Source organism: Polyodon spathula, chromosome 8, assembly GCF_017654505.1.
Source record: "Polyodon spathula isolate WHYD16114869_AA chromosome 8, ASM1765450v1, whole genome shotgun sequence".
NCBI classification, from domain to species: Eukaryota; Metazoa; Chordata; class Actinopteri; order Acipenseriformes; family Polyodontidae; genus Polyodon; species Polyodon spathula.
In genome coordinates, this window is record NC_054541.1 from 33026078 (window position 1) to 33044758 (window position 18681).

Here is an 18681-nt window from a genome sequence, read left to right on the forward strand (position 1 = left end):
CTTGATCAGACTGAGATTTAAAGGTCCCCTAAAGCAATTTATGCAATGGAGCAGCGATCTTTGCAAAGTCCTTTATAAAATAAGCAATAATAGCCCACAAGCCCCAAAAAGGATCTAACCTTCCGCACATTGACAGGTGACTTCTACTGTTCCACAGCCTGCACTTTCTCTGGGTTGGGAGAGATGCCCCCTTCAAAAAAGAAACACGACACATGAAACAAAGCACTTCTAACAAAACATAAACAAACACCTAGTTGTCTAGGAACCAATACATAATCAGAGTAGCCCTGTTACATTAAAAACAGCACCAGCTTCAGACCAACAATCCAGTCTGCAAATGTGTCCATGTATGACTATAAGAAGTAAACTATAAGAAGTAAACTATAAGAACTAAATAAGACCTAAAGAAATGTAAGTACACAACTAGATTATCTAATAATGTACTTTTATCTATTGTTTCTGTTTGTTTTTTAAATGATGTCAGTAAAAAAGGCCACTGTAAATCTGTATGTCAGTTGGCAACCCTGATTTGAGCAGGTGTGTTGGTTTATTTAATGTATATTTTTGTGGACTATGGGGACCTACAGTTAGTGGACAAAAATGTTTGCACCTTCCTATTTCTTTTTTTTTTAAATTGGATAGCAATCAACATGTTACTCTTGTCCATCTTTGAACTGTTGTATTTTTATTCAGTAAATCATGAAAGGTGATCAAGCTCTGCTATAGGACTTTGCATAGGCTTCAGGTTTTTCCGAATTTATTTTGAAATGTATTTAGCCTTCAATTGAACTGTTTCTGGCAGGTTCAGTCAGTCATTCAGTTCAGAGCAGTGCTTGAAATTTTCATCATACTTAAGTAGTAGAATTCGGCATAATTGACCGTTTCTGACCAAAACCATGTATAATAACTTAAAAACAAAAATGACACATTTTGCAAATTGGTGGAGCATAAGCTAATATATACAGTATATTTTTGTTATTCATATAAGAAGATAAGGGCCCAGAAGTTTATGTTTGCCTAGGGCCCTGTGATGGGTTAATCCGGCCCTGTCTGTGGCAGGCATATCCCAAAAGTAGTGATTGGTGGTCATCTTCAAATTGAAAGGGAACTTATTACAATACAATGAGACCTGATGACTAAAGGGAAGGTTGGACCACCAGTAGCATTAAAAAGCATCTGTACAGCACTGTGCAAACTTGGAGAATAACCGAGAATCAGAGAATTACAGGTGATTTGATCCGCTGACTGTTGCTAACGAACTGGTGGCTATCCTCGTCTGAATCCTCACTCTCGCTGCCTGAAGAGGTTAGACTACGGTAGTCTAACATTAATGGTTCATAAGGTTCCACTGTATTGTGTTGGCATTATTCTCTTCATCCATTAAATTTGTATATATTTGCATGCAAACTATTTTGCTTCATGGGTGGCAATTGTGGAAATCAAAGCTGTCATGCCACATCACTGTACAATGTTTACATACAGTACAATGCAGTGCACAGAAGCTTGTGGTGGTTTGAACATTTTGTGCAACAAAACAGCCCACCACAACAATAGGAGGGGCTGTAAAAAAGTGACAAAAGTATTTGGAAACATATTTTCTATTGAATTCAATCTAGATTCACTTTCAGCACAGGGACCCTGTAAGAAATGTATTGTAATGTTGTGTGGAAAGGATGGCAGACTCACACAGGTTTTTCAGGTTCTCAGATACAGCAGTTTATTAATTCTGGACTACACTTAACAGGTAAAGAGTGCTGCTTTACCAGACAGTTGTATAACTACAACTGAGCAGCGTAGTGCTACTCAGACTGTGACAAATAATAGGAGAAAAAAAAAGAAAGGCCAAAGCACACTGTTTTGGCTGTGTGCTACAGCCAACTGTGAAGTCTCTGGTTTCTTTTTTTGGTTCGCTTAGTCCCGCTTCTCTCTGGCTCTCTTGCTGTTTCTTCTCCAATTCTCTCTCTGTTCTTCAATTCTCTTTCATCTTACACCACCTCGTTCATCTCAGCAGCCCGCTACTTTTCCCCTCATCCAGGCCACCCCGATGCACCAACCAAGAATCTCAAGCATGCGTGTCGCCCTGCTCTCGATCCCTTGATTGTTGAAACATCTTATCCCGACTTGTGACAACAATGTTGCAACCGGGTCCCAGCTCACACGATGGCAAGTCTCCCATCTTTGAGCACCTGCTGCACTTGAACCTTTGACTCTGGGTCACAGAACCTTCCTGAACAAGATTACAGCAGACCTAGGGTCGTTACAGTATGTTAGCGAATAATACAAAATAATGTCTTAACTCGTTCGTTTCACATTTCCGAAGGTCATGTTATACTTTTTTTTTTTATTTCTTTAACTATACATTATGTTGTTTTTAGCAATAGTTAAATACAATAGTTTCAGGTCTCCATGTTCCAATTTAATTTTGTTAAAAATGTAGTTACATTGATAGTCGAGTACTGTATATTGTACAACAGTATTTTAAAACAATACAAAAAGAATCACATCCTCATTTAATTTTACATTTCTTCTTTAAAAATATCTAAGTAAGCTGCTTTAGAGGCAAGATACATCTTTTTAATTTGGTGACTCCTTAGTTTTATTTATGTGTTAAATGTATTATAGAAGTAGTATCTTATCTTGCAAAGTTTAAATAAAAAATAGAGACAACTGAGTACTCAAATTTAAGATAAATGGTATCTGTAACACAACTGTGATAGTATTTCACTTTATCACAGCTATTAGATTAATAGAAGAAAAACAGATAAAAGTATGTTTTTCCTTCAGCAAAAGAGACAAAGGCCAAGGGTCAAATTATGAATCAATTTTTATTTTATATAGTGCCTTCCATAGTGGACCACCATCACATAGTGCTTTGCTGGGGGGGGTCGATCCCTTTAAGTTTCTCCAAATAGTTTAATTTCCAAATGCCCTTTTTAACATGTTTTAAGTCCGTTGGTATCACTTAAAACAGAAAGGAACCTGTTACAAACATGTCATGCCTGGCCTACGCAGTAAATCATGCAGTTTGTCAGTACCAATCAATCAGTGATAATGAGAACGCATCTCCTGTCAATATGAAATTATCCGTGCATTTTACATATTAATTAACATATTATATTAAGGAAGATTAAATAGTATTCCTTTTGTAAGTAAAGAAGTGACAACATTTCATTTGATCAGAAGAGGAATACAATTTAAATCTAATTAGAGCTTGATCCATGTCTCAGCCTATACTGTTGGCTAAAAAAAAAAAAAAAAACAAGACTAAAGAAATTAGTCTTTGTAAAATGCTTAGTTATTTAATTCCGATTGTCAGATGCTTTCTCACGATCATTGATTAGTAATGAAAAACTGCGTAGATTGAAAAGATAGGCAGGACTTTTCATCATGCAATGAACATGTTTTTAAATAGGCTCCTTTTCATTTAAACTGATACCTTACAGCATGCTAAAGGGGGAATTTAGAAATACAACTATTCAGAGAAACGTAGGGTTTGCCTACCTGGATTACTATTTGGCAGACTTAACTACTTCAGAAGGAAATTCCTGTCTCAATAATCAGGACCGCTTCTAAACAAGACTCAGAAAAGCTGACTGTCTGTGAAAAGATGAGGAAGCTTATGGGGTGATGCATTGGGATTAATTTATTGAAGAGTCAAAAGATAGGATATTTAACACGTTTCATCACCTTTAGGCTTTCCACCACATAATCTAAAACCTAAGAGTCTTGTTTAATGGTAGAAAGTGGATGAATTTTTTTCCTCCCCTAGTATCTATTAATCCAAGCAGACACGGAAATAGGGAAAAATATATAAACACAACAAATACCATGGCACATTAAATGGTAAATTACATGTTTTGAAAAGATAGGTTCTATGAAGTAACCATTTAATAAATAGAAATATTGAGAAACAAAACACTGCTCAGCCAAAAAAAAAAAAAACAAACAAAAAAATCTAATGGGGTTTCCAGCTCCCTTTTCATAGCATGATGCTGTTCCCAATTATTTAATTTGGGAACAGCCACATTCTGGCATGTATTTGGCAGGATAGAAATTAACCCCTTCGCTGCCAACCACCATGGCACAAACACACTATTTACAAGCACCACCGCCAATAAATACTGTGTTGTGAGGAAAATTGTGTGCATCACGTGCTTTAATGCATAAAACTGGTAGGGTGCTGATCAAGTGACAATAAACCAAACACTGCTAACTGTGTACAAACATTAACCCTGCCGCTCTCCACTCTCTCTCTACAGGTTTTGGGATTCGATGACACCAGCCCCGACCCCCACTAATGAACATCCAAGGACCACAATACAGGTAAGTAAGCTTCAATTTGTATTGCAATGTATGGCCACAATAATCTTTATCCAAATCACAATAAAATACCATCCCAACTAAAGCTATAAATATCTATCTAAAATGGCAATTCTTACTAAAACAATTGGAATTTGGTTAACACTATCTAAAAACAAATTCAATTGTACAAATAGGCAGGGAGGGTCCCGGTGCTTCTCAACCACAAGAAGGGAGGCTGTAGCACAGAAAGATACAACCTTGTATCCCTTGGGTCCTGGTTTGTAGTATCAGTCGAGGCCAAAAATGGCCCTTGTCCTCTTCGCTATAAATTAGGCCCACAAGCAGGCCCTGTGAAAACCCAAGGCTGGCTTCTCCCCGTCACAAATGCTATCCCACTGGTCACTCTCCAACAGGAAGACAGCCCAAAACCCTGGGCCCAGGTACCTGTTTTAACAAGCAAAAAGAACAAGCAACAAACAAAAGCCACCACCAGTGCAGTTGCATTGCTACATATTGTATCACAATTTTAAGTTTCTAACGATGCTCCAGCAGGTTGTTTTATATACAGACCACCACAATAATTATGTACCATCAGTATAATGCTATTTGACACACTTCATAGTTTTCTTCAGCTGAACACTAGCAAATCTGAACTCCTTCTAGTAGGATCTAAAACTCAACTTAAGAATCTAAGTATAGCTGCCTTGAACCTCGGAAACTGTCTGCTGGTGTTCTTCTTGACAGCAACCTCTCCTTTGATGCCCACATCTCCTACATAGTCAAACCTTCCTTCTACCATCTTTGAAACATCATTTGAAACATTGTATATTTCCAATGAAATGCAGCAATACCGGTTTGGAGCCTGGGGTCATTTTGCTAGAGATCGGCATTACCTTTTACCTTTTATGAATTTCATTATTTGTATGTCAAAATAAATTCTATAATTGGACCATTCTGGCATGGCTTGCTTGTGTTCTGTGTCAGTTCTCAGAGATGAAGGTTATGCCTTGGTCCCCACTATAAATGTTGCTTGTACAGGCAGTAATTTTGAATTCTTATAGGGACAACTCTATACCAACCATTTAGAGTGAAGTATGTCTAAGGGGGGGCGTTCCATGGTCAGTTTCTGGCTCACTTCCCCTTCTTTTTGCTTGGACAACTGCACCCCCAGTGTAATTCCCTGTTTCCACTTGCCACTAAAATTCAGTTGATAGCGATTTTAAAGTGGCCGTTCTTTAACATGATTTACAGGTGTCAGTCTGATACAAATTTGGATTGCGTGTTGAGATATACAATACCAATTTGATATTGGAAAGAGATTGAGTTTTACAGCATGCTACGTATGGAAACATGGCATAAAGTCTGGCTTTAATTGGGACATTTTTTATATTACTGTATATGTATTCAGTACAGGTATATAGGGCTGTAATTTGAATAAGTAACTTTTTCAGTCCTTTGTATTGACATGACTCACTGTGGGTGCCTTGATACAGTGTAACAGGCACAGGCATGATGCCTAATGTACCTGCTAACTGCACAGTGGGTGGAACTTTTTCCCACTGTATCCCCTGGTCTTTAATGTTTAATGAAAATTTCATCTGCAAGATGTTATACCTAACCAAAACCTTATCTATAAGATCAATGGTCAAAGATAAAGATTCTTGTAAAGAAACAATTGCTGTTAATAATTAAAGATGAGATAGGGCACACAAAAACATTTATAGATGGGTGCAATCATAAGGGAATCAGATTTCTATTGGGTTTTATTTAGAGTATACCTGAAAGGAAAATCACTTCAGGACTCTGGAAGTTGTTTTGCTTGTTACAGCCACAGGTGAGGATTGTTTCACGGATCTATACATGCTTGCATGCAACTTGAATTGTTATATAGATGCAACAATTATTTTTCTAAACAATTTTTTTTTTCTACCACAGACAGTGACCATGTTCTGGTATTTAATTTTACTAAAATATTTTGACATTATGAAAAGATTTTAAAGAAGACAGTCTTGGTGATAGATGTAAAGTACACATAGATTTTAAATTATTGCTTGATCAAAAAAAAAATAATAATAACACAGGATAAAGGATGTATTGAAATATATTCAAGTACTGAAGCACATGACAGATTGCTTGGAACTGAATTGTTACAGAATTGTTAAGTCTTTGAAATGTGATTATATAAATTGTGGGTCCAATAGCATTGCCAATTATATTATAATATACATGTGTTTTGGTAGACCAAAATCTTTGAATGATCTGTTCATGTTGACATACTGTAATAGTATTGATTCAGGACTTTATCAGTGTATACAGTAGTTTTATGCAATGTGCAGTTTTGATAACATAAATAAAACAGGAACTATTACAAAACTAAGTTGAGTTAGTTTTCAAGGTCATTTTTCCCAATTAGATTTTTCACATTTTACTGCCACAACTCTTTAGGTTTGTAAATGATGTAAATGACTCTTGTGTTGGTTTGATAGAAATAGCCTATTTGATCTATTACTCAAGCTCATTGATCTGTTCATCACCCATGTATTGTTAACCTTGGAGCCTGCATGAAGCTTTTTACCAAGGTCATAAGTGATGATTCTTTCACACAATACATAGGATAATAATATGTAGGACCAGAATTGATCCAAAATAATTTAAACCCTTAAAATAAAGTATATTGCTGACAACAATATTCTGAAATCAGTGAAAAAAAACTATTTTAAATGTAGTTCTGAATTTAAGGGGTTTTCTATACCTGTCATACTTACTAAAGAGGTTTTTCTTATGTCTTCTTGTAGTACAGTATCTTTAACAGACTATTTTTTTCCATTGCAGAGCGCTCTCTACAGAGGTATTTCAGTAGAAAAAATCACCAACTTAACACTCTACAATGAGGGGGCATGAAGTGAATCAATATGTAGTGACCAGGCCACTCTACTCAGAAGACTCTTTCAAGAAAGACAATGTGAAAGTGCATCGATACCACAAGTCTATGTTGGACCATGTGAAGCTTTACTTCAGGCAAGATTTGTTTTAAATAAAACAAGTGTCAAATTATCTGAGTTTTCAAAACCCGACAAAGGCTGTTCCATAATATTTATAAACCGACAATCTTTTCACCAGAAGCTTATTGGAATATCATTGCACAGCAAACCCATAAGTAATTTGGACATTTTGTTTGTGTAAGCACAGGGCAGGCAACCTTAGCCCTGTCCAGGTTTTTGTTCCAACTGTCTTTAATTGTAGTCCACTGTCTGAAATCTGGTCCACAACCAGAGTACCCATCCTTGTTTTAAAGCCTTCGTTTCGCCTTGAGGTGTGAAAATGAAGTCTGAAACTTGTCAAAAAAGAAATGTTGGACAGATTAGTAGATGAATTAAGCATAACCTGTACAGTACAGTAAGGTTAGGTTAGGCCAGTCATGTTTCTAATTTCCTAACTAGGGATACTTGAAATACCGTATTACAGTAGTGTCATTTACTATTAACTGATTCATTTTCTTTTAGTGGCTTTTCATCATCACAGATTTTAACTACCTTACTCAAAAAAACAACAATTTTACTTCATTTAATCACTAAGATGTCATTTGGACCACATAAAAAAAAAATCAAGAATTATTAGTTTTGTTGTGACAAATTACCTGTAATTAAAAATCGAAGACAAAATATAAATCTGTTTATTATATTTTTATATTTCAGTTGTTCCAAACAAAAAGTAAAAAATGCAGCATTGACGCTATTTCCGATAGCATCTTGGATCCGGGCTTACCGAGTAAAGGAGTGTTTATTCGGTGACATTGTCTCTGGGGTCAGCACTGGACTTGTGGCTGTTCTACAAGGTAATGTGTAATGATTGTGAAAGCTACTGCACAATAAATTTGCTAAGCAAAATGTGATTTTCTGTACATAAACACAAAAGGTTAACATGTTCAGGGCAAAACAATGTGCTTAATAAGGTAATTATTACAAATGTAGTATTCCAGATAATACCAGATATTACAGTAGATGTATCCTTTATCCAGGGAAAAATTAAATTTACAATCAGTTACAATCACTTACAGCAGTAAGTTACTGTGTGCAATCTTCAGTAACCTAGGCTTGAATTACATCAAAGTTAAGGATCTAGCACTGCCATAATATTTTTTTTACATTCTTAAATGTCTGCTGTAAATTATTGCACATGTCCACAGAATAATACCCAAGAAAGTTACAAGTTCTCTCTCCCAGGCACTGACAACAGATTTATGTCTTTGTTTGCCTGACAGATCCCAGTCTTTGCCTTATCCTTTAAGTGTAGTGTATTAAGAGGTAGCTGTTAATTACCTCATGAACCTGTACAATTCCTAAAGCTAGCTTTCTGTGCCTGTCTAGGTCTTGCCTTTGCATTGCTGGCTTCAGTTCCCCCTGGTTATGGATTATATTCAGCGTTTTTCCCAATTTTAATCTACTTCTTTTTGGGCACTTCAAGGCATATATCAGTGGGTAAGTGTTAGTATATTAAAGCAGAACTGCATTCTGTAGCACAATTAGGTATTTGCAAACGAAAGTTACTAAACGCTGTTGATCCTGAAGATGGGTACGTGAGGTACACTTTTGAGGTCAAGTACAGAATCAAATCCTGAATATATTTAAATAAATAGGAACCAACATTATTTTACTGGAAGAACTTGTTTCTAAGATGGGCATCATTTTCATGGTGTGATGCTTGCTGTACAGGTCCGTTTCCAGTGCTGAGTTTGATGGTTGGCTCAGTAGTTACCAAGTTAGTCCCGGATGCTGCAGGACCAAGTGTAAATTCAACTGAGGAGATGTCTATAGAGGAAAAACGGGTCATCGTAGCTGCATCTATATCTTTTCTGGTTGGGCTTTTTCAGGTAAAACTAAATGCTAAATGTCTGTTCTCACACTTTGTTGAAAGTAGTAATAGCAATATGCTAAAATGGTAGGTTCATAATCTGCTTTTTGCTTATAGTTTTTAAAATAATGATGTTCTTCTTTTCAGCTTGGTTTAGGGTTACTGCAGGTAGGGTTTATAGTCATCTACCTGTCAGAGACACTGATTTCTGGCTTCACAACTGCAGCGGCCATTCATATCCTGGTCTCACAAATGAAATTCATACTTGGATTGCAAGTCCCTGGATTTGGCGGACCCTTTGCAATTATTTCTGTGAGTACAATTGCAGTGCAGGTTATGCCATTTCTCTCATCAGATTATATCTTTCTCTCTTACTCCAGTATCCAAGAGGAAAAAGCATATATTTGTGAAAATGAAAGTAAAATTAGAAACTTTGAAATCTACCCGGGACAAACTATATACACACACACACACACACACACACACACACACACACACACACACACACACATATATACTGTATATATATATATATATATATATATATATATATATATATATATATATATATATATATATATATATATATATATATTTTATTTTCAAAAATATTATGCAGTCATATAATGCTATACTTATTGAGCAAAACATTTATGGCATTGACCGAGATAGCTTATATTTTATTTCTCAGTATATCACGCCATCAGTGCCAAGCAGGAGAGGTTCCTTCTATGTCCGTATTTGAAAACGTTGTGGCAGTCTATACTACTGGAGTACTTGTGGAGTACCTTTTCACATGATACATCCATCTACTCCCTCTGTAGCGTTTCCTAAACTTTTAAGACGCTTTAGTTTTTATTGAAATGTTTACCTAATGCTAGGAGCATAAAATACTTGGAAAAAGGATCCATGGCATTAGTCTGATTGCTTTGCTTCCTAATTTTTTGCAGACACTGAAAAGTATTTTCACACAGATCACAGACTCGAACGTAGCAGATATTGTTACTTCAATTATTATCATAGTTACCGTGTTCCTTGTGAAGGAATTCAATGAGCGGTGTAAAGCACGCCTCCCGGTCCCCATACCCATCGAAGTGATCATGGTGAGTGCACTTTTTGTTTGTTTTTAGCTATTTGCTTTGACAGGAGTTTTTGATGGCCCCTAACAGTGGCATCAATAAGAATATCAAATATACATATTTGCTAAACTACTGTATGTATGTGTGCATGGACAAAATAGGGTATCTGCCAAATGTGTTGAACATTAAACAAATAAAAAATTTCAATGATAGAACAACTCCAACCAATGTCCATTTTCCCATTTTATTCCATATTAAACTTTCCTTAATAAACGTTTCACTATCCCTGTATTATTAGAATTTTATATACACACAGAAGATGAGCCATCTGTTCCATTCATTTATCAAGATATTTGCATGCAATATCATTGCTGATATAATAATGCACCTGCTCGAGCTTTGTTTTGGAGGAGGAAAAAATAATGTATGTTTCTAACACTTTTATATCACAGACCATCATAGCATGTGGAGTATCCTATGGGTTTGATTTCAAAACAAGGTATAAAGTAGATGTTGTTGGAGAAATAACAACGGGGTAAGCAGTTGCATTCAAAGATTTATTATACATATTTCAGATACAAATCATATACTGTACAAATAATTAGCCTGATGGGCCACCGAAAATTATTTAATTATATTTTATGGTGCATTTCCTTTTTTTCAGATATCAGATGCCAGTGGCACCCAGTTTAGAAGTTTTCCAGAGCAGTGTGATGGATGGCTTTTCCATGGCTATTGTTGGATTTGCTGTAGCCTTTTCTGTTGCCAAAGTATATTCTATTAAACATGACTATGTCATTGATGGCAATCAGGTAAGCTTTGAAATATGTGCTAAATATTATAGTGTGATTTACATTCAGTATACTTATTTGACTAATATGACTGTGTCTTTATTGCCTGTTTAAGCCATTAAACTATTATATTAGGCAATATACTTTGAAGTCTTGCAGTATGTATCAGGCCATTGGTATGCAGGGACTAAACTAATTATTTTAGTGGCTCAGAGTTAATCTTTTATACAACAAAACATGCTAGAGCCAAGTTTTCTGCATTTATATTTGATGTGCAAGTTGAAACAAATCTAAATAAAACAGTAAATAGACACCATGATTATTGTGGTTTCCCATCGTTACAAAGTATGAAATAATGATAAATCATGTGTTAAAAACTTTATTGTACATAGTTTGGAAATCATGTAAAGGGGCAGCTGTGTGCCTTTATACTATAATCTGACTGGCACATCAACCACATGTTTGTTTTTTTGATACAGGAGTTAATAGCTTTTGGTGTGAGCAATATATTTTGTTCATCTTTCAAAGGATTTGCAGTTAGTACTTCCCTTTCAAGGAGCGCTGTGCAGGAAAGCACAGGGGGGAAAACACAGGTAAACTAAATTGTTTTTTTGTTTTTGTTTTTACATATGTTTCACAAATATAAACATCAACTATTCATAAACAAAACCCTACTTTCAATAATTACATAGTTTCAGTACCCAATACTAAGTCTTAAAATAAATGTTTGATATGGGACATGAGCTCTACTGTATTGGGATTTTCTTTCATAGACTGTGGTAACAGTTATTTTTGTAATGTGTTGTCAGTTGAAAACCAATAGTGAAGTTGTTAATACAGTAACCATGACTATAATCTCACCAGTAGGATGTGTTTTAGTTAACTGTTTCTGTACAATAAGAAAAGATGCATGGTTTTGACTAAAATAACAGCCGAGATCACCTTCACATGCTATACACCAAATAATACAAATATATACACTATAGTGAACCGAAGTCATGTTTTTGCAGATTGCTGGTGCGATTTCAGCTTTCTTGGCAATGATAACCACAGTGGCAATTGGATTCCTTTTAGAACCACTTCAAAAGGTAAAGTTACAGTATTTTGATTTGTTTACTTCCTGGCTTTTTGGTCCAGGAAATGTGTTGTTATATTTTAAGAAAGTTGCAATGCTGAAATTGATCAGCTATCTCACCATTATACCCCTGATTAGCTTTGAATGGTTCAAGTAGAATAATGTGAGCATTAGCATGTTAAAGATGAAAGGTATAACACATGATGGAGTTGCTTCATGTTTCATCCTGCTTGTATACTACTCTATAGAATACTGCACACTTTGAACAGGAAGCAATTTGTAAAATTGTACACAATATATTCTGAAAATGACACTACTTCCTAAAAGACCAGTCATGTTGCTGGTTGTCAAGCATTCATTTTATTATTTAAATCCTCTGAATTTAGCTCTGTATAATGACTCTAAATGATCTCTTTGCAGTCTGTTCTTGGTGCTTTGGTGGTGGTAAATTTGAAGGGGATGTTGATGCAAATGAGGGAGATCCCATATCTCTGGAGAAAGGACAGACCTGATTGTGTAAGTAGGGTGCTAGTGGCAACATGAAACTAGTACCTTCTGCAACCCAGATGCAGTCATACATTTACAAATTGCTCTATTTAAGAACACGTTTTAAATAATATTTATATAGAGTAGATGGCTACACCACAGTTTAACAACCGACCCACTGTCCAAAGCTGGGGCCGTTGTCATTCAATAATTTAAAGAGTTTATACTGAATATATGCAGAGTAACTCAAAGACAAGTATAGCTGTGTCTCATTGTATGAAATACATATGTACACTTAAATGTAGGGAATACGATGTACTGTAATGCAATATGTGCCTACATGTTTTCTACGGCCTTTATTTTTTAGTAATCTGTATCTGACATTTATTACTTTTCTGGGAGTGTTACATACTTATATGAGTGTACTAAAATATATTTTTGACAAGATATTACTGTCATTGAGGAATTATGGGCTTTGTACCTGTGTTTTCTGAACTACAACACAAAATGGAAACACTCAAAAATCAAAAATGTGTTTCTTTCTCTCAGGTGGTCTGGGTGGGGACTTTCATTGCTGCAGTGTTTCTTGGACTTGACCTGGGATTGGCAGCTGGTTTAGGAATTGAACTTGTGACAGTTGTATTTAGAACTCAATTGTAAGTAAAAATTTAAACAGGGGATTAAGGATGTGTCTGTTTTGAGGTAATATAAGAAAACAGATGACAATTTTGTTGAGAAGTTAGGTTAACCCTATGTTTGTGGTAAGTGATAAAGAAAATAATCATGCAATAGAATCTGCTAATTGAATGTTTTCAGCCCACGCTGTTCTGTTCTGGCCAACATCAAGGGGACGGATGTTTACAGGGACAGAAAAGATTATGTCAGTGTAAGTAACTATCTATTTATCTATCTATCTATTACAACAACTGCTTTGTTTTTACTGGAACTCCCCTGCAACCCGAGCTGCTGTATAGTCAGGGTAACGTGTACAGTGTAGAAATAAACAAAGTACAAAATGACTATACAGTCTGCCACAAGACCAGTCCTGTGTGTTGTCCAAATCACTGGCATACTTTACCTTTAAAATAAGCCAGTTATTTGGTATGTACATGGTATTTATGTAGCTTAGAATCTCCAAGGAGACAGGGAAAATAAAGTAATAAACAGCACACTAAGCATGTCAAGGAACAATAGCTCAATGGACAATGAGCAAGCGCACTTGGTCTGTGAAGTATTTTTAAGCCACCCCTCTAATATATATGTATCAATTCTTCCTTAAAGTACTTATTCAGACTTGCATTCATATATTTTGTATATACAGATATTTCTAATTTATATAAGTCTGAATAAGTTTTATATCTATCTATCTATCTATCTATCTATCTATCTATCTATCTATATATATATATATATATATATATATATATATATATATATAGAGAGAGAGAGAGAGAGAGAGAGAGAGAGAGAGAGAGAGAGAGAGGGAGGAATATATATAAACTGTATGTGTGTATGTATATGTGTATATATATATATATTATTATATAATATACATATATATCTATATATATATATTCTTTATATATATAATAATTTATTCTAAGATAGAGGATCTAGATACTCGGGACTTCCTCATTTCTAGATCTTTACGGGTAGTGGTAATTTTTTTGCAAACATTGAATTCTTCAGAGAAAAGCTAATTGCTGCCGTAAGCTACTTTCCTTATTGGGGTGTTTTATTTATTCATGTTTTTACATTTCTCTTTTTTTAAAAGACAATGGCTACTAACCAGACCAGTTTTGCCATAATAAAGCCTCCATCTTGAAAACAGTCATGATTGCTTGTACAGTGTTACCTACAGTGACACTTGCTGGTAATGTTGGGTACTGCTTGGTTTACTTTATAAGGGCATCAAACACATATTATGAAAAAGTATCTTGCATGTAATTTCTTGTATGTGTTATTTATTGCTGGCTTGGAAGTAGTATGTTTGTGTACTCGCAAATCAAACACACTAAAGCTTAATTTATCAAGAACCAGAATAGAATCAGAGCATGGGATTTGATTAAGTGTGAAACAATGTTCATACTCACTGGCCTGGTAAAGCAATGTACTGCACCATAGCATTTTCCAAAAGACAAAGGATTTGCTTTTATATCGATTCAGGTGGGATTTAATCCAATGAGAGTCTTACGAAAGCGTAACAAGGCCTTGAGGAAAATCAAGAAGCTTTTAAAGAAAGGAGAGCTGCAGATAACATCAGTAAGTCCTACATAGCACTTTTTATGAACTTTGAACTCTGTTAAAGTGACTGTAAAATGTATTTAAAATAGAAGTTCTTATCCATGCCATTTGGTTTTGAGGAAATTAAATTATAAAACAGCTAGAAGGGAGATAATTTAGATTTTATTCTCAAAAACCATAAAAGCATATAAACTAAAGTGGCAATGACAGTATGTTAAACCTTGACTAAGCAAATGGTTAGTAATTTAAATTTCCCCGATGTTGAATTTTCTAAACTTTGAAAGCTATATAATTTTTTTATAGTAGTAGATCACGATGGATAACATTGTTTCCCTTGTTGACCTTGATACTTCAATTTTTTAACTACATGGCGTACGTTAATAATTCATTGAATAAATTGTGTCACATAGAGAGTAGTGGTAAATGCATTGACAGTATTGTACAATGATGCTTTCTTAACTTAAGTGAAGATAATCTGTTTTCTTGAATTGTGTTTCCTCCTGAACAGAAAGGTTTCTTCTGCGTAGGTCCTGGAGCTGGTGATGTTTCTGAGGATGAGGGGAACATCGAGGAACTGGACCAGCCCACTAACTTTGAGGATTTCCCTGTTCAGATCAATTGGAATGCTGAACTCCCAGCCTTCATTCAGGTCCCCAAGATTGATTTGCATAGCATCATCCTTGACTTTGGAGCTGTATCGTTCATGGACATTTCAGCCTTGAAGGGGCTTAAAGCGGTAATATACATTTCCATATTTCTCATTTCCAATTAATGATTGGTTTAGAATAACCGCTTTGTAATTTAGGAAACTAATGAATGTTTTGTTTAATTTTTTGAGGTTTAGGGGAAACCATACTGCCTGTATATTATGGTAACTGCCCATATTAACACTTGTCTACACTGCTTGTCAAAGTACAGTATCATTCAAAAACTTTGTTTTTACAACTATAAAATGGTTTCTATATCATATTGGCTACAAAATTGTGTATTTTACAGTTATTGAAAGAATTAATCAGGATCGATGTGGAGGTCTACATTGTTGGCTGTGACTGTAAGTACCATTACTTTGAGTTATACAGCAATCCATAAAAGAAGCTAAGAGTCTTATTCAGAACACTTACATTGATATATCATTTAGACGTGTTATTGTGTTATATATTACCACAACTCCAAGTTATTTACCGTCTGATAAGGCATTGTTAGCATACATTCAGATGTTCAAGTTTATTTTTTATGGGGGGGAGGGTGTAGGTGATCTATGTAATAGAAGTGAACTGGTGAAATGTATAAGCATTTAAAAGACCCTTATTTATTGCAGGTAATGTTCTTGAAAAACTTGAACAATGTTCATTCTTTGATGATGAAATAAAGACCTCCATCTTTTACCTGACCCATCATGATGCCATGCTGCACATTTTACAGAAACACCCTGACTACCACGGGGAGTTAAAGCAAGCAAAGGTGTATATCTTCACCAATCTTGTTACAGCACACTGCATTTAGATACAACACAAAATTGAATCTGAAAATGATAATATGGGAAAGTTTGACTCTTTGTTGTCTAACATAAGCAATGGATAGTGGGGACCGAAGTAGAGATAACACAAAGGTGTTACAAAGAGGTCAACATTATATTATGGATACCTCTAGTTGAATCATCGCAATGTGAATTTGCTTAGGTGTATCTGCACCATATTAACAAAGCATTCATGTCTGTGCTATTTATTAGTTTGCTTTAGTCATTTAATATTAATAATTGTATTGCCTTTGTAATTACATAGGTGTCAGATAATTTATGAAATCCTGTCATACAGTAACTTTTGTAGACACTGAATAAACAGCAAATGTTTCATTGCAGGCTGATGACCGCACGATTCAACATGCTAGCTATGGAAGACTGAGAAACAGGGAGAATGCGGTAAGTTATTCAAGTGGCCCAGTACAGTTTTGAGACGTGATTATTTTTTGCTTCAGTTATTGATGATGTTTTGATTGCATTTACAGGTTCCAAATTCTGAGACCAAATTTTAAACGTCTGAAGAAAATCTGGGGTGTTCCTCAACCTGAAAATGTTGAAAACCTGAAAATGTATCTGAAACAAAACAAAAACAAAAAACAAATAATGGTAACAGGGTTAGCTATGTTGTGTAAATATTTTGATTCCTAGCTCAAGCATGTTTTTATTTGTTGATTCAATTAGATGTCCATTGGTTGAGACATAAGAGGGGCTCCTATTTTAAGTGACTCAGCAGCAGCAGTTATTGATGCATAGTTTGGATAAAAGCATCTGGTAAATGACTAAATAATAATAATAATGCATTCCTATGCAAAACCTTTTTTGTTTTATCCATTTCAGTAATTAAGTACCAGTTTGATCAAATCTTGATAAATGTTCCAATAAATGTGTGTGTGTGTGTGTGTGTGTGGTGTATATATATATATATATATATATATATATATATATATATATATATATATATATATATGATACCATAATATATATACTTACTTAAGAACGAAGTTTGTTGCTTCTTGTTGCACTCTATAACTGTATAGTATAGACTTCCTCACACTAACAGGTCTGTTTAAATAAGAAACATTGACAACAGTAGTGCAGTTACCCTATGTGGATTTTATTTATTTTTTGAAATCAAAATCAAATAAACAAACAAAACCTAACCCTTTCTTGGGTCCTAAACTAAACACTTATTTTTCCCTCCAAACTAAACAGGGGCAGGCTAATTCTGCTTACCCTGAAACAAACTTTCCATTCAGCTTTAAAATCCTCTGTTACCTCAACGTTTGGTCTCTTCTCTTCTCCCCCCATCTCAACTTTACCAGCTTTAACTGCTAGATAATTAACTAATTAAACAATTAAGACCAACTGATGATCACTCCTCACATAAGTATGCTCCCCAGGGTCTTAAAGCCTTCATATATCCTTTCTAACATAATACCTTATTTTCAACAAAACATAACATAAATCCAAGTCTGTGATTTAACCCAATACATACATCTGTGGGAACCAATTTACATTAATTTATTAACTATAATTTTACTTTTAAACACATTAAATTATTTGTTTGTTTACTACCCAGTTGGTTTATGTTGTCTTCACATTTTATTATTTTAGTTTTTTTGGAAACCATCACCGCAACCTTTACCCAGATGGAGTGTGTATTCTTTACAGCCATGGCCTCAGTTTTGCTCCGGAATGTACACTCCATCACAATTATATATATATATATATATAATATATATATATATATATATATATATATATATATATATATATATATATATCAATCAATCAATCATTGGGCCTGTCCTATGTATCCATACATTTTGTCTTTTCGTTTATACATCCAAACAGTCTATTAAACTTATTGGGACGACTTAGAGTTATATTTAAAAGGAGTACACTATATTTTACTTTGTCGGAAATTATATAAAAAAACACACATATATATATATATATATATATATATATATATATATATCTATATATATATATATATAGAAGTCCATGACGGAATTAAAAGATTTTGTAGATGAAATTGTACTGTTATACATACGTAGAGTCAGTTGCGACAAACATGTTGCAACCTAAAGGTTTACACTACTACCGTTTTCTAATGGGTGCCATCATTATGATTCTCATATTGTAATAAATCAAATATTATTTTGTATCGACAAGTTCATTGATCAGAAGTTCAGGAATTGTCTGTAATGTAAACCAGATCACTACAGCTATATGGTGCTGACCCTTACTTTTAGAAATACACATATATCTATGGCAAGTGACTAGAAAGGAACTGAACTAACAGAGTATCTGATTAATTGCCATAAATGG

At 34.7% G+C, this 18681-nt stretch overlaps 2 protein-coding genes across 4 annotated transcripts in view; both read left to right on the forward strand.

Annotated features, from left to right (window-relative positions):
* LOC121319802 (pendrin-like) overlaps window positions 1–7220 on the forward strand; it is a 22291-nt gene extending 15071 nt beyond the window's left edge. For all 3 annotated transcript variants that reach the window (XM_041257637.1, XM_041257635.1, XM_041257636.1), the window contains exons 21-22: window positions 4260–4323; window positions 7135–7220. In XM_041257637.1, the coding sequence (XP_041113571.1) occupies window positions 4260–4298 (39 nt within the window). In that variant the 3' untranslated portion in view covers window positions 4299–4323; window positions 7135–7220. The remainder of the gene's footprint in view (window positions 1–4259; window positions 4324–7134) is intronic.
* On the forward strand, window positions 7190–16859 carry LOC121319122 (chloride anion exchanger-like). Its single transcript, XM_041256307.1, has 20 exons — window positions 7190–7320; window positions 7998–8137; window positions 8670–8780; window positions 9015–9172; window positions 9301–9465; window positions 10104–10256; window positions 10685–10767; window positions 10897–11044; window positions 11503–11616; window positions 12034–12111; window positions 12519–12614; window positions 13134–13240; window positions 13401–13470; window positions 14227–14292; window positions 14751–14846; window positions 15388–15564; window positions 15825–15879; window positions 16147–16289; window positions 16687–16746; window positions 16833–16859. The coding sequence occupies exons 1-20, from the start codon at window positions 7190–7192 to the stop codon at window positions 16857–16859; spliced, it is 2178 nt and encodes a 725-aa protein (XP_041112241.1).
* The last annotated feature ends 1822 nt before the right edge of the window (window positions 16860–18681 follow it).

Coding starts and splice junctions, on each gene's coding strand:
- LOC121319122 (XM_041256307.1), top strand. CDS start 7,190: ATGAGGGGGCATGAAGTGAATCAATATGTAGTGACCAGGCCACTCTAC. Junction 13,241..13,400: donor GTTGTATTTAGAACTCAATT/GTAAGTAAAAAT, acceptor GAATGTTTTCAG/CCCACGCTGTTCTGTTCTGG. Junction 13,471..14,226: donor ACAGAAAAGATTATGTCAGT/GTAAGTAACTAT, acceptor CCTCATTTCTAG/ATCTTTACGGGTAGTGGTAA.